This window comes from Ambystoma mexicanum, chromosome 8, assembly GCF_040938575.1.
Source record: "Ambystoma mexicanum isolate Mex_15411 chromosome 8, UKY_AmexF1_1, whole genome shotgun sequence".
NCBI lineage: Eukaryota > Metazoa > Chordata > Amphibia > Caudata > Ambystomatidae > Ambystoma > Ambystoma mexicanum.
Genome location: NC_090929.1, coordinates 1,130,415,342 through 1,130,440,958, shown reverse-complemented (window position 1 = coordinate 1,130,440,958; position 25,617 = coordinate 1,130,415,342). Strand labels below are relative to the sequence as shown.

Below are 25,617 nucleotides of genomic sequence, written 5' to 3'. Positions count from 1 at the left end.
TGTATTGGCCCACACTCAAGTAACAAGGGTAGGATTTGTCAACACCCGATTGAAGCCCCTCTCCCATTTTGTTATGAAATTAGAATACAGCAAAGTCCCAACCATGAGTCAAAAACGAAAGGTGCTTTGTACATTGGAATAGATTGTACATTGGAATGGATATTGTGAAAGTGGAATGTCGGCTCATGGACATGCAGTAATTAGCACCAGGAATAAAGATCAGGGTGTTAAGGGCCAGCATTGTGTGAAACAAATCCGGTATCAAATCCGGTATGGCATGCCAAATGTAGTAATTAGCACCAGGAATAAAAATCAGGGGAACATAAATGAAAGAAAATGATCATCAAGGGTCAGGAGAATGCTTCATATTTGTGCTAGGCAAAGGAAAACTACCCAACATAATGCCCATGTTGCTTCACACAACCAAGATAGTCCAGAGGACCAAAGACAACTGAATATCAGGGCGCACCAGGCTGGTTCACAGAGCCACCATGAGGATACTGCTGACTTCGGTGCAACAAATGGTGCAGTGGGAAAATAAATGGAAGAAAATTCATGTGATCGGATCCTCCTCGCATGCGAGGGAACAAACAGCAAAATGTTTGGAACAAGGAAAATAAATGAAAGAAAATGCGTGCGAGCCTCGCACGCATTTTCTTTCATTTATTTTCTCCCTTCCAAACTTTCTGCTGTTTGTTCCCTAAACAGCAGAATGTTTGGAACAAGGAAAATAAATGAAAGAAAATGCGTGCGAGGCTCGCATCACATTTTCTTTCATTTATTTTCCTTCCCGGGACTCTAACTTCCTCTGGTAACCCTCGCGAGGGGTTGCCAGGGGAAGTTAGTTTCCAAGGTGCTCTTCCGGCAGCACTGCAGCAGGCAGCTGTGACTGGCAGAAGTGTCAGCCAGTCACAGCGTCGCTCAAGCTGTGACTGGCTGGCAAGTCTGTCAGTCACAGGCTTGCCTGACTCTGCCATCTCTGCCATGCCTGACCTCTTGATGGGAGGCCGGCGGGCTCATCTCCCGTCGCCTCTGTGGCGGGAGATGCACCCGCCCTGGCTTGGTGGGATCGGGGGGCCCCGGCAGGGGAGACTTTTTGGAGACTGCCGGGGCCTGGCCCCGGCAGGCCCCGGCCCACTTTAAGCACTGGTTGACAGTGTTGAAAGCAGAGGAAAGAAGGAGGGTGAGGATAGAAGGAATGCTGGAATCAAGGTTAGAGAGCAGATCTTCACCGGTGTTCAGGAGAGCAGTTTCAATGCCTCTGGCAGCTCTGAAGCCAGACTGCTTGTCATGGAGCTAACCAACATGTTCAGTGTAGAGAGTAAGCTGGGAGATGGCAAGCTTTTCCAAGAGTTTGCCCAAGAAAGGGATGATGGAGATTGGGCAATAGTTTTCCGGGCAGGTAAGCTTCTTGAGGAGTGGGTGCACAAGGGAGTGCTTAAGGGGAGAGGTGAACCTTCCAGTGGCTAAAGAGTGATTACAGAAATCGGCCAAGGCTGCAGCAAGGGTGTCAATATCATCCTTGATGGTTTTGGTGGAGCAGGGGAGCACCTGTTTAGACGACGCTTTCATAGATCGGGCTTGTCTAGAAACCTTGTCAGGTGTTGCCAGAGACAAAGAAGAAAATGGAGGGGGAGAGGTAGAGATGGCCGAAGGGGGCCGGGAGAGGAAGAGGGAGAGGAAGAGGAGATAGAGGACAGGATGTCCTGAGATTTAACGGATAGCTGTACAGAGGGCCTTCGAGGGAACAAGAGAGGAAGAGACCACAACAGGATTGAGCAGTTCTTTGCAGATTTTAAAGAGTTTGGCCGTGTTGGTAGAGGCCGCGGAGAGGCAGGCTTTAATGTGTGCTCTCTTCTTGATGAGTGTTATTGCTTTGACTGGCATTTTGGTGCAACCAGTCTAGGTATGTCTAAATGTGGCCTGGCATGCTTTACTGTAATGATATTACTTGTCTACACTGGCCTACATTGTGCAGCCAGTTGGACATGTTTTCATTGTGGCATGGCATTTTTAATAGCAAAGCATTAATGTTCCTGTGCACTGTTGGTGACTTACATGTATTGGAACAGTCTTACCCTACAAAACAATTGCAAACACTGTGGCTTTATAGTCGAATTTTCTCAGAAAGTGTGCTGTATATTGCATTAAAATACATATTTATGTCTTTCTCCTAGTGCAGTGTGTGGCATACCCCTTCAGCAGCACGTTTGTGTATATTGCGCAAGCGTGACAATCTAGGCCGGTCCAGAGTGTGGCGCGACCCGTGATTTGTTGCCGAGTTGGGGGGGCCCCCTCAGCATGGCTCGCAGGGGGGGCCCCACATTTTGTGTTACGCCACTGGTAGTGGGTCTTGAGGTGATTCCCTTCCTCACACAGATTCCCATAAACACCAGCAGTCTGGGTTTGTGCAGTCATAGAAAATGCATGGCAGCTGCTGACAGTCACTTTCGAAAGCAGTCCTCCATTTCCATATCCCAGACTTTGCCGACAACTGCACGAGTGGGAGTGTGTGCTGCTGTGGCCAAGGCACCAAATCTCTGATGCTTGTCACATGCACTGTTTTTGACAGTATTTAAAGCAATTTCCTTCTACATTTCTGCCAGAGCGTTCTCTTTGTCTGGTGAGCTTCATGGTTAAGACTAACATTAAACAGTTCACAACATATATGAGTCTTACAAACTACTGAGTTAGGGGTGGTTCACTGTCGTACTAAAGCAGACAATTGATTCAGGGATCTGTAAAATACATTCAACCCTTCTGGAGTAGCGGTGTAGTTCAACACAGGTTCCTGCTGCTAACTGTTGAGGTAGACTTGTGACCCTGTCTGATGATCTTTTTTGTATAATTGGTTATTTATAAAGTGCTTAATACCCAGACGTTTCTGAGCGTGGACCTAGGGATCGAACTTGAATGGCTGCGCGTCGTCTTGCTTCCAAAGCGAGCACGTTGCCCCTGAGCTATCCTCCTAAGACTATCTTCCTTTAGGCAAACTATCTTGTGGGGAATCGTTCTTCTACTTTAATAGCTTCCCAGGGCAGGTAGGCCAGGATGGCCAGATGTTGCCAAGGTTTTTGGATCTAAGTCTGAGGATGGGCTGGGGAGCATGGATGATCCTCCGTATGCTGCCTCTAAGGCCTGCATCATGAAGCAAGTGTTGACTACTGGCCCCCAAAGACATCCAAGCGCCATCACCCAGTGTCTAGTGCAGGTCTTTGTCACAGTATGCCATGGATAGGATCTGGATGTCTTTTGCAAGGACTGGGCAGAAATACACATAGATGTGGTAACCACATTTGTTGGCAACATACAGGACCAGCGAACACAAAGTCATGATATCTGCATGTGTAAGCCATGCACAGGACCAGAGTGCATACATTTGTGGTGTCCTCATCGTAATATCATATGCAGGACCAGAGTTTACAAAGCCTATCTGATTGTTTTTTACACATGAAACAGGGGGAGTTTTATTGCAGCTCAGCTAGTTAAGAAATTATTCGACTAGTGACAACTGCATGTTGTAGAAAACAATGTCAGTTGATTTCTGTTGAATTGCTCCTGATCTACTGATGCACTTTCTAAAAACTATCACTGCAGTTCATGCCCCTTCTATATACAAATGTGTAGAACCAAGTAAATATTCATCAGTTAAGAAATTATGTTTAAGGAAGATTACTTTTTTTTACAGCCTTCTCAAGAACATTGTAAGGGGCATCTTCCTTTTAAAGATCATGCCTTTAGCAACAGGTGAGATTTACCCATGAGCCTTAGGTAGGTATCATCCATGTGCACATGCTTAACTGGTACAATTATTTAATTAAACACTCTGTCTCAAGGTCTGGGTTTTGCCTACCGCTTCAACAACTGTTGCTCAGAGTGAACGTGTAGTAAAAGGTTTAACACGGTGTTACTCCATTGTTACAACCACAAAATCCAAGTTTGGTCAAATATAGAGGTAGAGAACTCTATTTTTTTATTGGTCATTTAATATGCGCCTATACACATGTGTCTCAAGGCGCAACAAGGGAAGTTGGGCACGATCGTATTAGGCCTTGTACATCGGATCATGCAAGTGCAGGATATTTATAACGTGCTTAATTCCGATATCGGTTTCAAGCATGGATCCAGGATTCGAACCTGTGTTACTCAGCCTGGTCTTGCTTCCAAGACCTGTGCACTGCCACAGAGCTATCCTCCCTCTATTACGTACTTGTGTTTACTTATTAGAGAAACAGATACATGTATATGCACAACAGCATTGTTGGGAATGCTCCTTTTAAGATCCAATTTGGTGAAATGGAGACCAACTGAGTATCAATCTGGTCCTTGCTCGAGCACATTAGGACATAGGGACGACATTTTGCACCTTCGTCTATTCTGCCAGCTACACAAAGATTTAGGAGATGGTGGGTATTACCATTCATTATGGATAAGGGCATAAGAAATTTCAAGATAGCCTTTACTTATCTTATGAACCTTAAACAAAAACCTAATTTGCATAGAGTAATAACTTGTATTAGGCTAGCCATCCCCGATAGAAACCACTAAACTGGATTTTACGGATTTCATTTTAATATTGCTCTTTTTACAGCCTATTACATTTCCGAATACTGCTGCCCCCTGTGCCTACATTTGATCATTGCTGCTCAGTATTGCCCACAACTGATCCCTACTGCTCCTATCAGACACATACTGTACCTACTTGCATAACGCATAGAGACACTTCACTAAATGCAATTACATGAACTGCACGCCATCCTTTCACAAATGTATCACCACCCTAGCCACACCACAGATCTCTCACACTCATTGCAAACTCCACCTCCCACCACCTTTCCGTTCTTCCTCCTCACGCAAACACTACTCCTAGCCTCACTGTGGCTCATCCACACCATTCCCTATACTCACTCACTCATTATTCCGCCAACTCCACTGCTCCAATCTTGGCCAACCTACTCGCTAGACTCACTTCACAGCCGATTCCAAACCAAATCTGTTCCTCCCATCTTAACTAACAGACTGACCAGGCTCAGGGCTCACTTGGATCCCAGCACACACACCCACATCCTACTCCCCACCAACCTCAGGAATCTCAGACTCACCTCCCGCACCCCTGTCACATCAACCCACATTCTACTGATTCCCACTATCACACCTACCAGCTCACACCCCCATTAAGCCCAACCCCCCTGCCCACCTCACCGAACCACACATTCGCCACTGACACTAAATCACCCTCCCACACCATCAACAAATCTTCACACGCCTCCGTCCTGAAATGTGCACTGATCAATGCCCATTCTCTCCCAGCACATGCCCTAGAGATCAATGACCTCATTAGCTCCCTAGATCTCGATTTACTACCTGTCACAGAAACTTGGCTACATGAAGCCTCAGGTCCAGCCATCTCTCTCGCACTACCGGCCGGCTCCACCATCCTCAGACAGGACCGCAAGACCGCCAAAGGTGGTGCGGTAGCTCTCCTCGCCAAAGAAGCCCTCTCCATTAGACTCTCCAACCAACAATGGGAAAACAATGCAGACCTTATGTACGCTAAGCTCACGCTCTCCCCCAACTGTACTATAAATATCATTAGCACCTACAGACCACCTGGCACAGCCCCTGACTTCCAAAATCCCCTTCTATATATTCTTGGAAAAAACCTAAAAAGATCCACAAAAAACCACCTGCTCGAAGATCTCAATCTAGGCCTTCATGACCCTAAGGACAAATCAGCCGCCTCATTCGCTAAAGACCTCAATGACCTAGGATTCACACATAAAATCTCAGAACCCACCCACTGCAAAGGTTGCTCCATTGATTGGATGGCCGACCATAACTGCACAGGAGCCATTACCGAGAACTCAGCCCTCCCATGGACAGACCACCACTGCGTACAATTTACTATTCCTACCAAACCCGCTACTAAAGTACTCTCATACGCCCCTCCAGACAAAGTAAGAAGCTCCAAAAAACTCACCAAAGACAATCTTCTCCCCTTCCTTGACATTCCTGTATTCAAACCTCCTTTTTCCAAAAACCCTTCGGTTCTCGCCAACATATATTCCCTTACTCTTACCAATGCCATTGAAACCATAGCACCGCTAGAAGATAAGAAAGCCAAAATATCCATGCACACAAACTCTTGGTTCACAGAAGAACTAGCAATCCTTTGAAACAACAGACGTCTTGCCCTAACAAAATGGCAATCATCTCCCACCCCGCCTCATTGGAAGAATTCAAAACTTGCTCAACCACATACAAAAAAGCAATCTTTAAAGGTAAATCTGAATCCTTTAACTTAAGAATAATCAATGCCAACTCCAAAACCAAAGAAATGTTCTCTATCTTCAAAGATTTCATCACCCCACCCACCAAATCTGACGAAATATCAAAAGATGAAGCCTGGTGCACGAGCATCCAATCAGCGCTCCTCAACAAAATCAAACTTCTTCAAGAAAAAATCCTTTCAAAACGCAAAGCCTTACCCAACCAGGACAACCAATACCCCTCCAACTCCCCCTCTCCCTTCCCAACCCCACACTCTTCTCATTCAGGGACGTCTCAGAAAAGGAAGTCCTCAACATCCTCCAACATATCAAACACTCCACTTGCAAAGGTGACATATGCCCTCCCACTATCATCAAATAGTGCACTGACACTCCTAACACCTATCATCGCTGCATTAACACTTCCTTTTCCTCAGGCATTGTACCTCAAAGCCTTAAAGAAGCATGGGTTCGCCCTCTCATAAAGAAACCCTCCCTTGATCCCTCATGCCCCAACAACTACCGTCCCATCACCACAGTCCCCTTCCTCCTCAAAATCCTTGACAAAGCTAACCATACCCAAATCCAACACTACTTGGAAACCAACGCTATCCTGAGTAATAGACAATCTGGCTTCAGGAAAGGTCACGGCACAGAAACCGCCTTACTAGATCTCAAAACCCAAATCACTAACATCATGTACAAGGACAAACCAGCCCTACTGCTTCTCTTAGATCTCTCAGTCACGTTTGATCTTGTAGATCACAACATTCTGACCTCCCACCTTTCTCTACAGAAGCAACCTCATGGATAACCTCCTTCCTGGAAGGTAGAGCCATGAAGGTTTACTCCGACCAGGCCAGTGCTGCCACCAACACCATCCAATGCGGTGTTCCACAAGGATCCTGCACGGCCCCCACCCTCTACAACTTGTTTACCAAGCCACTGTTTGACCTACTTGACTCGTTAGGCATAGCTTACACCAACAATGCGACGACACACAAGTACTGCTCCCCCTCTCTGGGGACTACGACCAAGACGCAGCAGACCTCCTCCAAATCTACACTACCATACAAACTTGGATGGCAATAAATGGTCTCTGCCTTAATGGAGATAAAACAGAGATCATTCTCTTGGGTCCCAAAGAAATCCTACCCAAACTCAACAAAAAATATGACAACTTCACTATTGATAACACCATCATCCATGTCTCCACCTCTGTGGAAACCCTTGGAGTCTACTTAGACTCAACCCTCTCCATGACACGACAGGTCAGCGCCATTGCTTCTGCATCAGCCCACACCACCAAACTCATTAATGCCATCATCAAACCTTTTCTATCCCCCCAAATCTGTCTCTCCATCGCCCGCGCCACTATTGGTGCTAAACTGGACTACTGCAATGCCATCCTTGCAGGCACCTGAGCCAACAATCTCAACAGGCTCTAAATAGTGCAAAACAATGCTCTGCAAGCAGCCATCAGCATTCCCAAAAGAGAACACATCACTCAAGTCAGGCGAGCTGCTCACTGGCTACCTGTTAAAGAGCGAGTCCAATTCAAAATCCTAACCATCACGCAAAAATGCATGAGTAGCACTGCTCCAGCCTACCTAACTGACACCATCAACAGAGTCAGCACTACCCGCCATAAAAGAAGTCAACATGCCAACCAACTACAAGTCCCACATATCAAAAGAGCCAACGCCAGAGGTCTAGGCTTCCCCCACATGGCTCCTAAACTTTGGACTGTCTCTCCAGCGAGCTTAAAGCAGAAACTTCTCTCATGATCTTTCGCAAAACACTCAAAACTATGCTGTTCATCTAACTCTGCTTGCACTCCCAGCTTCCTATGTTGTTACTAAACTTGCATCCAATATCCTCTGTGCCATTGTAAATACCATTTTTACTATGTCTTGTAACCACAGCGAAGCTACCCTGTAACCACTAAGCTAAGCCATGGCATTTAACCACTATGCTCCTCACCTTTCTTTGTAACCAGCAAGTTTCTACTTTGTAACAGCGCCACGTTGCCTTAGGGCTGCTGTGCGGTCTATAAATTCTAATAAATAAATATGCGGCCTCATTACGAGTCTGGCAGTAACCGTGCCTGAAATTCCGGCAGGTTACCTCTGGACTCGTATTACCATTCCGCCTCCGTGATTCCCAGAATTACCGGGGCATTACGACCCCGGTGACCTGGGAATTCCGGAGGTGGAATTCGGTAAATCCCCATTCTCATAGTCCCATAGGACTCAATGGGAATGGGGAAGTGGAAACACCGGCACCATCTCGTGATGGTGCCGGTGTTTCCACGTCCGCCTGCAGGCGGGTGGTGTTAAACAGGTCTGACCTGGCGGGAATGACACCTCCGCCTGCAGGACTCGAGATCACCCGGTATGGAAACAACGGTGGCGGCGGGTTTACCGCCACTGTTATTTCCATACCGGGTGACCTGTAATGAGGCCCATTGATTTGATAATGCATGTTTTGAATATGATGTTCCTTTTTGAGGTAATTATTTGTTTAATAAAAAGGTTTTATTTTGATGGCTTTTAATTTTCTTTACTTTGTATGTGGTTGAAATTATGAACGATGTATAATGTGCTGCTTTTATGGTGCAGGATCACCGAAATAAAGAATATTGATAGACTAGAGTAACTGAAAATATTATGCTGAGATGGTACAATGCATTAGCTTTGGACGTCCCATAGACTTTCATAAAATGGTGGCTCTTACAAATAAGCAAAACAAAAACTCACACTTCACATTTCTTTCCCACAGACAAAAAGAATGTTCACTTTAAACTTTGTTGAGTGAAGCAAACGTAAGCATGGGATGCAGTCCTGGGAGAGAAAACTTCTTAATAAAAATACTTTGAGATGGTATGCATTATTGAAAAAACAACTGCTGCACAATGCTCATAATTAACAAAATTAGACACCTGCAACCAAAAAAATAGGTAAAAAAAGTAACCATATTATCCAAGAAAAACATGAAAATTAAGGATTCAAAAACACAAAATTTGATAGCAAGGTATGTTGCTTTGCATCTACCCCACATGGAGTCCAACAATTTTACCCGGTATGCTTAAAATGTAATTGTTGCAGCCAACATTCCGTTTTTCAAAATAAAGCATTTCCCTGGCAAACCCACCCACACAGTCATTTGCAAAAACATCAATGCCCTATCAAATTTAAAAATGGCACGTGGCAACAAAGCACATGCAAAAGCGCAAAGTCAGCGGTAAGCATGTGTGCAGCAGCCACTATGCAGTTTCAAGACCACACTGATACTTTAACACAGTTCCTTAAGCTTACTGGCTACATACAATGTGACTAATACATGTTACCTCAATGTACCTCATGCTTGAAAATGGTTTACTGTCTTGCACAGATTGTGCCAAGTACAAAATATGTTGCCCATGTTTGAATGTTGCAAATTCCACTGTTACCTTAGTGTGCCACATGCTCGGGAATGGGTGCCAACCATTTGAGCTTAGACTCCCAAGACTGCCATTATCAGTGTCTTGTATCTACCCCCATTAGGGTTTCTGAATGGTAGACTCCCACAGCTGTTGGTGAGAAGAGGTACTGACTGGTGCCATCTGACACTGATTATGTGGTTACATTGATAGCCCCTGGGCTTAAAGTTGGTCATAGTATGTCATAAATCCTATATGTATGTTTAAACCTGTGTGTGGTATTTGAGGGCCACCCTTCAATTCCATCGCTTACATATATGCAGTGCGTGCCAATCCTGTGTGAAGTGGTGACTCACTGGTGTGTCTATTTTGTGGTTTGAGATGTTGTATACATGTAGATTCATTATTTCATGGAGCTTATGGCACCCCTCATTAACATACTTCCCCTGCAGGCATTTCTTTCATTGGAAGAGGTTTGAAACATTGATTAACGTGAATGTAATATGAATGTGATTTGAATCTTTTTCTAGTGGTCGAGAAGATCACCAGGTTTTTAACCGCTCGGAAAGAAAAGAGTGTATCCAAGCGTTGTGATCTGTTTGTCGAAATTCCCCTGATGAAGTTCTTGTAAACGCTATATTTATAAAAATAGAACGAAACATGTTGGGTCTCTTTGAGCACTCTATTGTAAAACTGTGCATTGTAACAAGTTATTGATAAAGTTTAGAACCTATATAGCAATGCCAATAGGATTTGCCCAGCAAGTACAATATAAAAGTTAAGAGAACAACCTATAGTAATAGAAGTTCTCTTTTGCATTCCCGACAGCAGTGGTAAATGATGTACAAGGTCATACTCTGTTAGCAAGATTTATTGTGTGTTTACTTTCCTTAATTGGTGAAAAAAGTTTGTTCTGCACTTTATATGGCACTCTTGCACTGAACACAAATTCTGAAATGATGCTTTTTTTATCTTTCAAAATGTAAAATGTTTTTAGAAAAAGAAAATAATTTTGTCTGCTTTGATTAACAAAATTGTAATATTTTAATTTGTTGCTTTTTGGAGTAATATCACAGTCCCTTATTTGTTAGTGGACTGTGAGGAAGCAATTTTGTCCACCAATGGAAATCACAACACGTAGGCCGTGAGATTCCTTAAGTTTAGACGTGTCTCACAAGTTTAACTATGGGGATGAATCTTGGGGCCATTAAATTAACCCCACAGTCTTTCATTTTGTTTTGTTGGTGTGGGAACTGTACTTAGAACAGCCAAAGAGCTTCTTGGACTCTGTGCTTCCTTAGCAGAGATTCAAACAGTTTCATCCCAATCATGCTTCATCACTATACCGGGACTTCATCCCTCACTGACCTACAACCCTATTTCTTTTATGCCCGTGCCTTCTGCACTTCACTGGTCTCATTCGGAAAATATCACATTTACATGAAAGGTCTAAAGGTCCAACTGCATTCTACTATGGTGATAATGTCCGAAGTAGCTGGCCATACGGTAACAGCCTACCAGCCCCGGATAATAGTTGGGGTGCAAAGGGAAACTGTATTTGAGCCAGAAGCTAGGGGTGAGGCACTCCCAACCTGTTTTTGTCCTCAATAAAAAAAACTACCAAAGAAGGTGGCCACTGTGAAAATGGTGGCTGGGGCTGCACGCACAGCTGCTCTTCCATTTCTATGGGGACCGTGAGGCATGACGAGGAGCGGAAGATGTGAGCAAAGGGGGCATGCAGCAGCATTCACGCAAAAAAGATAGGTCATTTATGGCAGTTATTTCAACAAGTTAGGGGTTAGACGGGTGGGCAGCAGACAAGGGCTATGGGAGATGGCACTAGCATCCAACAGATTGCTCAAAATGTGGGTTCATACTAGTGGGTCAAGTCTACTATCTGGGATGCTTCAGAGCCCTTTTAGTATTATTTCCTGGCCACCAGTGCCTCAAGATTCATTCCCTCAGGCATCACTAACAAGTTATATTTCTTTCTCAGTTCTTTGCAAAATGATTGGAGTATGTCATGCATGCTTAGTCATTACATGTTGCTTTGGAATTCTCTCAATGATTCTTTACACAAGACTGAACATTATTAAAGCAGGACCAAAAAACTGCTTTTCAGTCAATGACAACCATGAAACATTGAATTAATTCTTGAACTGACCCTAATGCCCTGAAATTTCTTTGCTGGCATATTTTGCATCTAAAAAAAACCTTGACGTAACACATCACAATAACATGTCAACTTGATGACCCAATTAATGTAACAAAATATCAAAAGACTCATAGCAAGCAGACACCACCTTCATATATAGCACCACAATAGCGCTTTTCCTCCAGCATGAAAGTATGCTTGGTGCCATACCCTTCTGGAAGGTAACTTGCGAGGAGGAGTCTGCTGCGCCCATAGGCCTCTGATGGAGTCTGTCCCTGATCAGCTGACTCTTGTTGAGTTGGGACACTGCACTATCTTTCACGACAGCATCATCCATCTGAAAAAGCGAGGCAAGGTTAGGGATAGTAACAACACCGATGACAAACTTGAATGAATTGAAGAATCGAGACGATAGCGTAGGCCTTTCATTACTCGCTAATAAGATTTGCATGCTTGCCAACATGCCGGATTTCCATTGGGAGAAGTTAATCTAGTTTAGTTGCATTCTGGGCTCGCTTCCTGAATTTATAATGGGGAGATCCAGGACTATAAGACCCAAAATGCAAAGAAAAACCTGGCCACCACCTAAGTGGAATGTAGCATGTTGCTATATACGCATGCCTAGGCTTTTAAGGGTTTTAATTAATTGCAATAATCTGCATCACTATTCAACTCTTAATATTAAAATCCTTTTAATCCTGGTCAAAATCCTCTACAAAATATTGTCTAGCGTTCTGTTAAGTACAACGACACAAAATGAAATAAATGTCAAAAACAAATAACAGACAGGGAGAACATTTTAGAATGAAAACACTGATCAAAGCAAACACAAAGTATTACAGACTTATACCGTATAGATATATTCATATACCCACAAGTTCACGCACACATTAAATACAATCTGAAAATTCACTGCAAAAATGTTCTAATTACGTCCCATGAATTGTCTGTAATTTCTCTACATTTATCTGGATTAGACGAGAATGAACCAGTGTTCTGGCCACGAATTTAGAAGATTGCGAACATGCCCCCTTCACCTGAAACCCAGTTGGCCACATCTGTAAACTCCCCAGTCTACAGTAACACATCTTAACATGCAAAACTGGGTTTGCTTCCCATATGACGCCCCCCATTTCTATTCTGTCAGACTCCTGATTAAAGGGCTCTATTTGTACTGCCAATTAGCAGTTTGTGTCATTATCATCATTGTGAATATTGTATTATTATTGTTATCATCATTATTATTATTACATTATTGTTACATGCAACAAACAGGTAGTAATAGTAGAATTGGATTTCTCCATTAACACCAAATACAAACATCATTATCCAAATAGCATCAATACATAAAACCTTCCCGATAGAAAGATACACTAACAATCATTAAGAAATAAGAAAAATTAAAATGCATGCAGGAATGTGTAGTGCATGCTATCGGCCTTTCCTAATACCCTAAAAAAGGGCATTTTTCAAGTTAGTTTGACCCTCTGAGATAGTGCATCTCTTACATACTGAAACAGACTAAAGATAAAGTTTGTATTGTTATATTTTATAAAAAATAATGCTTGCAAAACAAATGTAATATTAAATTTCATAAAAAGAGCTTTAGCTACTTCCTCCTTAAATCAATGTAACTCTGGCAAATTAGTAGGAAGTGGTTAAATCTTCATGCACTCCCATTTCACAGTGGCGCCTCTGAGACATAGCTCCCCCGGCCCATCGTTTATGGGCATTTACAGGAAGCATGCTAAAGCTGGTCATCAAGACTAATCTCCTGCAAACATGGGAGTTTATTTAATTGTTAGAGATGCCTGTGAAAAATCCTGCAGAGTCCTTGCAAATACCCTACCTAAATTCTCCTCCCAGGTGGCCAGGGAAAGGCAGAGGCTTCCTGGTCCTAACCCTGGGGTTGGTATTGGCTGGGAGGATCACCTGGTAGGAGAAGGGCCCCAGGGGAGCAGGAGGACTCTGTTGGGTGAGACACAGTATTTGTCTTCCCCTAAGGAAGAAATATCAGCAATGCCAAAGTATGTAATGGCTTGTTGTCAGAAAGACCTTTTAGCTAGCTCCCCAAGTTGAATATCTCAATGTGGGTGAAAACATTCATCATCACTTATGCACTAGGAAGATTTAAACTCCCTTTAAAACCATGGAGATTAATAGAACTGAAAGCTCCCTTAACTCCCAAAGGAACAGTGAATATGAGTCTGTAAATAATATTTATTTAGACTCTGAAAGTCTTTATTTCTCTGGAAAACCAAATCTTGTGATTAATCCTTATGATATTCCTGCAGGGAATATAATTAGGAATGGAAATAAGCATGTAATTAAAGCTATAATGTAGAAAGCAGATGTTTGCATTAAGAACTCCAAGTCCCATAATCCCCTAGGTACTGGGACGCAGAAGAGGGCTGAAGAGGAACAAAACTGCAAAGTGCAGCTTGTTAATGCAAATGACCCAAACTGAGGGAGACTGGGAGGCTCAAAAGGCCCCCTCAAGTGCAGGCCCCTAGTAAGAAGAAGAAGAAGAAGAGTAGTAGTCATAGGTGGAGGAGTTGTGAACTCTCCACATTGCAGCAGAAACTGGAGAAGGTAGACGCCGGGACCACTGCCGAGTGTCAAGCAGTAGCCTGTCCTAAAAGGGTCTTCACCTCCAGAAGCCTTAATAGCAGAGGTTGCACGGGTAGTGTCAGAGAGAGAAACTTGCCCCCTGGGGACCTGGATTGCAGAGGCTGGGCAGTGGGAAGTGAAGTTTGAAAAGCTTCCCCCACAACAAGTCTGTCTCTGGTGGCCGTCGAGCACTGGAGAGCCTTTGGAGCAGAGAAGCTCTGTGTGAAAGTGGCACGAGCCACGGCAGTCTGGAAGTAGCAGATTGCCACACTGCATGGAGCAGCTGAGGCAGAGAACCTGGAAGAAGCCAGGGAAACGAACACGCACTTCATACCCGGTGAGTTCACTAAGCTATTGTGACACCGGAGCACTCCGTAATCACTCGCTTGCTAAGAAAAGGTACTTTAACACCAGAAACCAAACGTGTAGAGTGAAAAACACTAAAAGAAGGCAATTTCGAATACTGAAATGACGGAAAGCAGAGAAACTGTGATTTTAAGAATGCAGGTTTGTTTGACAGCCAGCAACCAGATGGGAGAATACATCTAGGACCCAATGCAAACTACCATTGCCAAATTCAAAAGAAAGTTAAAACACAACAAATTAAAACTAACAAACAATGCCAAGAGTCCAAACGTTGGTAAAGCTTATTGCCCATGTTTTTAGAAGTGCATAAAAGGTGCTGGTGTAAACCCACATTGACAAAGCCAAAGAAGAGTCACAGTGAGACCATATTATTGTCAGTATTTGGTTGACAAAGAAGTGGAGAAACAAGAGAGGCAAGAAGACTGCTCTTCTGAGAAAGGACGTTCAAAAGTAGTGGAGCATAACTTGCAAAGGTTTTGGAAATCACAAAAGTGTAACAAAGAGCACCAATGTGAATTTTGTTTTCCTGAAGAAATTCTTAAAGCTTGGTGTTGTAAAGCAACAGACATTGCTAAGTTGTTGTAAGCTGATCTTAATCACAGAAGCACTTGTTGTCCGTTATTCAATTGCAATTGGCCTCATCCATTACACGGCGGACCAACAGGTGCCTTCCTTACCACCTAGATTATTGCCTGGACGAGCTGAGCTGCTGAAAGCCATCCTAACTGCCGGCCACCAGTGCCGTCTCACCCACAGTCTCACCCACCGTGCAGCAGGATAGCAGGCGCCCCCCACCCCCACCTCCAGGTGGGGGGAAGGAGGAAGTGACTCCGGCCAGCACGGAGAGCCCAACGGTGGAGAGGGAAAATGAAGGAGAGGCGCTGGGAAGGAGATATCAGGCCCATAGAACAGGTAAAGAACGCAAGGGGCTAAGGAGATCAGCGAAGAGTGCACAACCTGGCAATACTAGCCAAGAAACAGCCCAGGACCAGTCAGGGACCACACTGCCACACTGGCCCACAGACTCTCGGGGTGGGAAGCAGTAAGCACGCAAAACCCTGTAAGGAGGGCACAGGAAGGTGGACCCAGTGCCGCAATCAGTAACAGGGTATCCTCCCCCACTCGAACCTCAGCCTGCCCACCCGGTAAAGGCACAACACGAAGAAGCAAGAGGAGGAGATAAGACCACTCACACACCACAAGGGTCAGGCAGAACAGAAGGACAACGCTTGGGCCTGCACTATAGGGGCGCCAGCAATCACACCGTGAAGCGAGCAGGGGGAAAGACTGTGTAGCACCATGGCCAAAGACACGACTAAAAGGACCAGACTCCAATAAAGGATGGACCAGTACACAGTGGGCGCCTCCAAGACCCCCTCGACGCGCGCCGAGATAGCTGGCATGAGAGGGGAGCCACAAGACTACCAAATCAAGCTTTGCAACATAATGGGCGCATAGGAGAATCCCGAACATCTACGGAGGAGAAAATAGACGGCCTCTCAACAGAAGTGACTTTCCCAAGGCAGGACATGCAAAACATGGCCTCAAGAGTCAGGGAGGCACAGCAACGCATCTCGGACTCGAAGGACGCCATTAAGAAAATTGAAAGACAATTGACGGCAGTCACCCCGAAGCTCACGCAACTTGGAGTGTCAGAAAAGGAAAAGGGTCCCAGCATGGAGCTCTTCTTAGAACGGTGGCTAACAGAGCTCTTCGCCCTGAAGAAACTCTCCAAATTCTTCTCGGTGGGGAGAGCACACAGGATGCCCGCAGGTCGCCCAGTCCCCGTACTATAATTGCCCACCTTCTGAACTACAGAGGCCGGGATGCCCTGCTGCAAATGGCACGGGCTACCAGTCCCATAAAATATAATGGCTACTGGATTGGTTTTTTCCAAACTATATCAGGGAGGTCCAGAGAGCACGCCAATCCTATGAATCAGTTAAAAGGAAGATGCATTTTCTGGGCATGAAATACACGCTCTTCTTGCAGGCGCAACTTAAAGTTTACCACAAGGGAACAGTGCACCTCTTCCATAATCTGAAGGAGGCATGGTCATGGCTCGAAACGAACAACCTCTCACAGCCAGACCATCAGCTCCCGAAAGGACGACCCAGAAAAGATCCAGACCCGGGGCATTCTCCAACACTATTCGACTCGCAGCCCATGGAACAAACAGCACCCTTGGAATCCACGCCCAGAGCAGAGGACAACGGATGATCGGGTGTCCCACTGACGCCAGACAACATTCTTGCAGGATGTGTAGGGATAAACGACTACAGCGGTTACAGGACGGAACCGGAGGCTCGCATGGACATGTCCAGCGGGCACCCGACAAATGGATGACACTGTTTTTTCACACCCGTTTGGTGCGGTGTTAGGGCGACAAGTGCTTCAGGTTGGGGAGGAGTACGGGGAGGGTCAGGAGATAGTTGATCGACCGTTGTCAGCCTGGGTTTGGCATTGGTTTGTTTCACAATGTATGCAGTGCACACGGGCATCCGAATAGGGGCTGATGCACAGGGGGAATGGCTAGAGGGCAGCAAGGATGGAAATGGAAAGAGGGGCATTACCTGGGCAGAAGCAGAGGTTCCCTGATGATGGCTAGTGAAGGGAAAGCATACATAGAGAAAAGATAAATGGATTACCCCTCTCTACGCCGATATCACATAGATAGGTAATGTTTTTACAAGAAAATCACATTTGCATAAATCAGAATATGATCAATTCTTTATTAAAGACCTTAGAGAAGTAGGATTTCCCACCAAAGAACCACACATATATCTTATGAAACACTATTTTATTAATTGTTCACAATAGATAAAAAATTGAAAACCTAGAGACCATGATTTCACTTTTGTCATGGTTAACAATTGGTAAAAAATAGCCATTTGGACATCCACACAAAATGATGATAACAGCAACCAAGTTACATAGGGTAAATATCAAATAACATGAGAAAATTAATTTATATAAAGAAAGACTCCTATAATTTATGGTCTTACAGATTGTCGACATGTTTCGGCCTCAGCTTAAATGAGACACTATCTCTAGTGTCCTTTTCAAAATAGATATAGGGGCCTTCTTTAGGACAAAATATTTCTTCTACTCAGTGGTTTACTCCTGTGTACCCCGTTAGTTGATGCTCGGCAAAAGTTGCAATATGATATAGGCGTGAGAACATCTACTTCCAGCCTTGCGTGACCGGGGATTCACATTTCTTTAGAGAGGACACCCATGTATATCAGTGATGGTTATATAATTCCTTCAATACAGTCAGTGGTTTAGAAGAGGAATTCTTCTTCTCATTTGTGTCGCGATTGAGGAAAAGTGGGCATACACCGCTCGAACTTCCTTCACTTGCGCACGCGAAAGTCCTTCACGGTCCGTATTGCATTCTTTTCACCAAGGAAAAGCTTTTTGTTATACATTTTGGTTAGGCCACGGTCCGCTGTGCCCCGCGGGATCACTTTTCTTAGAATAGGGGTCCTTTTAACCCAGTATGTATTTGTTCTTCACAGCGAAAGGGAAAGAAAGAGTTCTTCCTCGTTCTCGGAACTACAGGGTCTTCAGATTTCTCTTTCATACCGTCGCTGTAGCAACAAGTTGCAATTCCGGGAGACCCCCAATTCATGGATAGCCTAGCAGCAAAAACTGAAGAATACTTTGAAATAAATACGGGGACGGTCGATAGCCCTGTCACACTTTGGGAGGGTTACAAGGCCATGCTACGGGGGAGGCTCTCTCAATGGTGGCGGCCAAGCGTGGGAAACATGTGCAAGAGGTAGAGGAGGCAGATAGAAAAGTGCAGCAAGCGGAAGAGGTATTTCTCTCTTCTGGGGCACAACGGGCCAGGCGATCGCTAGTCACGGCGCAAGAAATACTGCACAACGTGGTGCTGGACAATGCTAAAGAAGCACACTTAGCCAGTCAGAGTGGGATTCACGGGACGGTGGGACGCCCAAGGGGAGGTAATCACTGGTGACAGGAGATAGTTGATCGACCGTTGTCAGCCTGGGTTTGGCATTGGTTTGTTTCACAATGTATGCAGTGCACACGGGCATCCGAATAGGGGCTGATGCATGGGGGAATGGCTAGAGGGCAGCAAGGATGGAAATGGAAAGAGGGGCATTACCTGGGCAGAAGCAGAGGTTCCCTGATGATGGCTAGTGAAGGGAAAGCATACATAGAGAAAAGATAAATGGATTACCCCTCTCTACGCCGATATCACATAGATAGGTAATGTTTTTACAAGAAAATCACATTTGCATAAATCAGAATATGATCAATTCTTTATTAAAGACCTTAGAGAAGTAGGATTTCCCACCACAGAACCACACATATATCTTATGAAACACTATTTTATTAATTGTTCACAATAGATAAAAAATTGAAAACCTAGAGACCATGATTTCACTTTTGTCATGGTTAACAATTGGTAAAAAATTGCCATTTGGACATCCACACAAAATGATGATAACAGGAACCAAGTTACATAGGGTAAATATAAAATAACATGAGAAAATTAATTTGTATAAAGAAAGACTCCTATTATTTATGGTCTTACAGATTGTGGACATGTTTTGGCCTCAGTTTAAATGAGACACTATCTCTAGTGTCCTTTTCAAAATAGATATAGGGGCCTTCTTCAGGACAAAATATTTCTTCTACTCAGTGGTTTACTCCTGTGTACCCCGTTAGTTGATGCTCGGCAAAAGTTGCAATATGATATAGGCGTGAGAACATCTACTTCCAGCCTTGCGTGACCGGGGATTCACATTTCTTTAGAGAGGACACCCATGTATATCGGTGATGGTTATATAATTCATTCAATACAGTCAGTGGTTTGGAAGAGGAATTCTTCTTCTCATTTGTGTCGCGATTGAGGAAAAGTGGGCATACACCGCTCGAACTTTCTTCACTTGCGCTCGCGAAAGTCCTTCACGGTCCGTATTGCATTCTTTTCACCAACGGAAAAGCTTTTTGTTATACATTTTGGTTAGGCCACGGTCCGGTGAGGCCCCGCGGGATCACTTTTCTTAGAATAGGGGTCCTTTTAACCCAGTATGTATTTGTTCTTCACAGCGAAAGGGAAAGAAAGAGTTCTTCCTCGTTCTCGGAACTACAGGGTCTTCAGATTTCTCTTTCATACCGTCGCTGTAGCAACAAGTTGCAATTCCGGGAGACCCCGAATTCATGGATAGCCTAGCAGCAAAAACTGAGGAATACTTTGAAATAAATACGGGGACGGTCGATAGCCCTGTCACACTTTGGGAGGGTTACAAGGCCATGCTACGGGGGAGGCTCTCTCAATGGTGGCGGCCAAGCGTGGGAAACATGTGCAAGAGGTGGAGGAGGCAGAGAGAAAAGTGCAGCAAGCGGAAGAGGTATTTCTCTCTTCTGGGGCACAACGGGCCAGGCGATCGCTAGTCACGGCGCAAGAAATACTGCACAACGTGGTGCTGGACAATGCTAAAGAAGCACACTTAGCCAGTCAGAGTGGGATTCACTGGACGGTGGGACGCCCAAGGGGAGGTAATCACTGGTGACAGGAGATAGTTGATCGACCGTTGTCAGCCTGGGTTTGGCATTGGTTTGTTTCACAATGTATGCAGTGCACACGGGCATCCGAATAGGGGCTGATGCACGGGGGGAATGGCTAGAGGGCAGCAAGGATGGAAATGGAAAGAGGGGCATTACCTGGGCAGAAGCAGAGGTTCCCTGATGATGGCTAGTGAAGGGAAAGCATACATAGAGAAAAGGTAAATGGATTACCCCTCTCTACGCCGATATCACATAGATAGGTAATGTTTTTACAAGAAAATCACATTTGCATAAATCAGAATATGATCAATTCTTTATTAAAGACCTTAGAGAAGTAGGATTTCCCACCACAGAACCACACATATATCTTATGAAACACTATTTTATTAATTGTTCACAATAGATAAAAAATTGAAAACCTAGAGACCATGATTTCACTTTTGTCATGGTTAACAATTGGTATAAAATAGCCATTTGAACATCCACACAAAATGATGATAACAGCAACCAAGTTACATAGGGTAAATATCAAATAACATGAGAACATTAATTTATATAAAGAAAGACTCCTATTATTTATGGTCTTACAGATTGTCGACATGTTTCGGCCTCAGCTTAAATGAGACACTATCTCTAGTGTCCTTTTCAAAATAGATATAGGGGCCTTCTTCAGGACAAAATATTTCTTCTACTCAGTGGTTTACTCCTGTGTACCCCGTTAGTTGATGCTCGGCAAAAGTTGCAATATGATATAGGCGTGAGAACATCTACTTCCAGCCTTGCGTGACCGGGGATTCACATTTCTTTAGAGAGGACACCCATGTATATCAGTGATGGTCATATAATTCCTTCAATACAGTCAGTGGTTTAGAAGAGGAATTCTTCTTCTCATTTGTGTCGCGATTGAGGAAAAGTGGGCATACACCGCTCGAACTTCCTTCACTTGCGCACGCGAAAGTCCTTCACGTTCCGTATTGCATTCTTTTGACCAACGGAAAAGCTTTTTGTTATACATTTTGGTTAGGCCATGTCCGCTGTGCCCCGCGGGATCACTTTTCTTAGAATAGGGGTCCTTTTAACCCAGTATGTATTTGTTCATCACAGCGAAAGGGAAAGAAAGAGTTCTTCCTCGTTCTCGGAACTACAGGGTCTTCAGATTTCTCTTTCATACCGTCGCTGTAGCAACAAGTTGCAATTCCGGGAGACCCCGAATTCATGGATAGCCTAGCAGCAAAAACTGAGGAATACTTTGAAATAAATACGGAGACGGTCGATAGCCCTGTCACACTTTGGGAGGGTTACAAGGCCATGCTATGGGGGAGGCTCTCTCAATGGTGGCGGCCAAGCGTGGGAAACATGTGCAAGAGGTGGAGGAGGCAGAGAGAAAAGTGCAGCAAGCGGAAGAGGTATTTCTCTCTTCTGGGGCACAACGGGCCAGGCGATCGCTAGTCAGGGCGCAAGAAATACTGCACAACGTGGTGCTGGACAATGCTAAAGAAGCACACTTAGCCAGTCAGAGTGGGATTCACGGGACGGTGGGACGCCCAATGGGAGGTAATCACTGGTGACAGGAGATAGTCGATCGACCGTTGTCAGCCTGGGTTTGGCATTGGTTTGTTTCACAATGTATGCAGTGCACACGGGCATCCGAATAGGGGCTGATGCACGGGGGGAATGGCTAGAGGGCAGCAAGGATGGAAATGGAAAGAGGGGCATTTCCTGGGCAGAAGCAGAGGTTCCCTGATGATGGCTAGTGAAGGGAAAGCATACATAGAGAAAAGATAAATGGATTACCCCTCTCTACTCCGATATCACATAGATAGGTAATGTTTTTACAAGAAAATCACATTTGCATGAATCAGAATATGATCAATTCTTTATTAAAGACCTTAGAGAAGTAGGATTTCCCACCACAGAACCACACATATATCTTATGAAACACTATTTTATTAATTGTTCACAATAGATAAAAAATTGAAAACCTAGAGACCATGATTTCACTTTTGTCATGGTTAACAATTGGTAAAAAAGTGCCATTTGGACATCCACACAAAATGATGATAACAGCAACCAAGTTAGATAGGGTAAATATCAAATAACATGAGAAAATTAATTTGTATAAAGAAAGACTCCTATTATTTATGGTCTTACAGATTGTCGACATGTTTTGGCCTCAGCTTAAATGAGACACTATCTCTAGTGTCCTTTTCAAAATAGATATAGGGGCCTTCTTCAGGACAAAATATTTCTTCTACTCAGTGGTTTACTCCTGTGTACCCCGTTAGTTGATGCTCGGCAAAAGTTGCAATATGATATAGGCGTGAGAACATCTACTTCCAGCCTTGCGTGACCGGGGATTCACATTTCTTTAGAGAGGACACCCATGTATATCAGTGATGGTCATATAATTCCTTCAATACAGTCAGTGGTTTAGAAGAGGAATTCTTCTTCTCATTTGTGTCGCGATTGAGGAAAAGTGGGCATACACCGCTCGAACTTCCTTCACTTGCGCACGCGAAAGTCCTTCAAGGTCCGTATTGCATTCTTTTCACCAACGGAAAAGCTTTTTGTTATACATTTTGGTTAGGCCATGTCCGCTGTGCCCCGCGGGATCACTTTTCTTAGAATAGGGGTCCTTTGAACCCAGTATGTATTTGTTCTTCACAGCGAAAGGGAAAGAAAGAGTTCTTCCTCGTTCTCGGAACTACAGGGTCTTCAGATTTCTCTTTCATACCGTCGCTGTAGCAACAAGTTGCAATTCCAGGAGACCCCGAATTCATGGATAGCCTAGCAGCAAAAACTGAGGAATACTTTGAAATAAATACGGAGACGGTCGATAGCCCTGTCACACTTTGGGAGGGTTACAAGGCCATGCTATGGGGGAGGCTCTCTCAATGGTGGCGGCCAAGCGTGGGAAACATGTGCAAGAGGTGGAGGAGGCAGAGAGAAAAGTGCAGCAAGCGGAAGAGGTATTTCTCTCTTCTGGGGCACAACGGGCCAGGCGATCGCTAGTCACGGCGCAAGAAATACTGCACAACGTGGTGCTGGACAATGCTAAAGAAGCACACTTAGCCAGTCAGAGTGGGATTCACTGGACGGTGGGACGCCCAAGGGGAGGTAATCACTGGTGACAGGAGATAGTTGATCGACCGTTGTCAGCCTGGGTTTGGCATTGGTTTGTTTCACAATGTATGCAGTGCACACGGGCATCCGAATAGGGGCTGATGCACGGGGGGAATGGCTAGAGGGCAGCAAGGATGGAAATGGAAAGAGGGGCATTACCTGGGCAGAAGCAGAGGTTCCCTGATGATGGCTAGTGAAGGGAAAGCATACATAGAGAAAAGGTAAATGGATTACCCCTCTCTACGCCGATATCACATAGATAGGTAATGTTTTTACAAGAAAATCACATTTGCATAAATCAGAATATGATCAATTCTTTATTAAAGACCTTAGAGAAGTAGGATTTCCCACCACAGAACCACACATATATCTTATGAAACACTATTTTATTAATTGTTCACAATAGATAAAAAATTGAAAACCTAGAGACCATGATTTCACTTTTGTCATGGTTAACAATTGGTAAAAAATAGCCATTTGAACATCCACACAAAATGATGATAACAGCAACCAAGTTACATAGGGTAAATATCAAATAACATGAGAACATTAATTTATATAAAGAAAGACTCCTATTATTTATGGTCTTACAGATTGTCGACATGTTTCGGCCTCAGCTTAAATGAGACACTATCTCTAGTGTCCTTTTCAAAATAGATATAGGGGCCTTCTTCAGGACAAAATATTTCTTCTACTCAGTGGTTTACTCCTGTGTACCCCGTTAGTTGATGCTCGGCAAAAGTTGCAATATGATATAGGCGTGAGAACATCTACTTCCAGCCTTGCGTGACCGGGGATTCACATTTCTTTAGAGAGGACACCCATGTATATCAGTGATGGTCATATAATTCCTTCAATACAGTCAGTGGTTTAGAAGAGGAATTCTTCTTCTCATTTGTGTCGCGATTGAGGAAAAGTGGGCATACACCGCTCGAACTTCCTTCACTTGCGCACGCGAAAGTCCTTCACGGTCCGTATTGCATTCTTTTGACCAACGGAAAAGCTTTTTGTTATACATTTTGGTTAGGCCATGTCCGCTGTGCCCCGCGGGATCACTTTTCTTAGAATAGGGGTCCTTTTAACCCAGTATGTATTTGTTCATCACAGCGAAAGGGAAAGAAAGAGTTCTTCCTCGTTCTCGGAACTACAGGGTCTTCAGATTTCTCTTTCATACCGTCGCTGTAGCAACAAGTTGCAATTCCGGGAGACCCCGAATTCATGGATAGCCTAGCAGCAAAAACTGAGGAATACTTTGAAATAAATACGGAGACGGTCGATAGCCCTGTCACACTTTGGGAGGGTTACAAGGCCATGCTATGGGGGCGGCTCTCTCAATGGTGGCGGCCAAGCGTGGGAAACATGTGCAAGAGGTGAAGGAGGCAGAGAGAAAAGTGCAGCAAGCGGAAGAGGTATTTCTCTCTTCTGGGGCACAACGGGCCAGGCGATCGCTAGTCAGGGCGCAAGAAATACTGCACAACGTGGTGCTGGACAATGCTAAAGAAGCACACTTAGCCAGTCAGAGTGGGATTCACGGGACGGTGGGACGCCCAATGGGAGGTAATCACTGGTGACAGGAGATAGTTGATCGACCGTTGTCAGCCTGGGTTTGGCATTGGTTTGTTTCACAATGTATGCAGTGCACACGGGCATCCGAATAGGGGCTGATGCACGGGGGGAATGGCTAGAGGGCAGCAAGGATGGAAATGGAAAGAGGGGCATTTCCTGGGCAGAAGCAGAGGTTCCCTGATGATGGCTAGTGAAGGGAAAGCATACATAGAGAAAAGATAAATGGATTACCCCTCTCTACTCCGATATCACATAGATAGGTAATGTTTTTACAAGAAAATCACATTTGCATAAATCAGAATATGATCAATTCTTTATTAAAGACCTTAGAGAAGTAGGATTTCCCACCACAGAACCACACATATATCTTATGAAACACTATTTTATTAATTGTTCACAATAGATAAAAAATTGAAAACCTAGAGACCATGATTTCACTTTTGTCATGGTTAACAATTGGTAAAAAAGTGCCATTTGGACATCCACACAAAATGATGATAACAGCAACCAAGTTAGATAGGGTAAATATCAAATAACATGAGAAAATTAATTTGCATAAAGAA

At 44.3% G+C, this 25,617-nt stretch overlaps 1 protein-coding gene across 3 annotated transcripts in view; it reads right to left on the bottom strand.

Moving 5' to 3' along the window:
• FRMPD2 (FERM and PDZ domain containing 2) overlaps positions 1–25,617 on the bottom strand; it is an 878,187-nt gene that overhangs the window by 552,840 nt on the left and 299,730 nt on the right. For all 3 annotated transcript variants that reach the window (XM_069611181.1, XM_069611182.1, XM_069611183.1), the window contains exon 6: positions 12,056–12,182. In XM_069611181.1, coding sequence (XP_069467282.1) covers positions 12,056–12,182 — 127 coding nt within the window. The remainder of the gene's footprint in view (positions 1–12,055; positions 12,183–25,617) is intronic.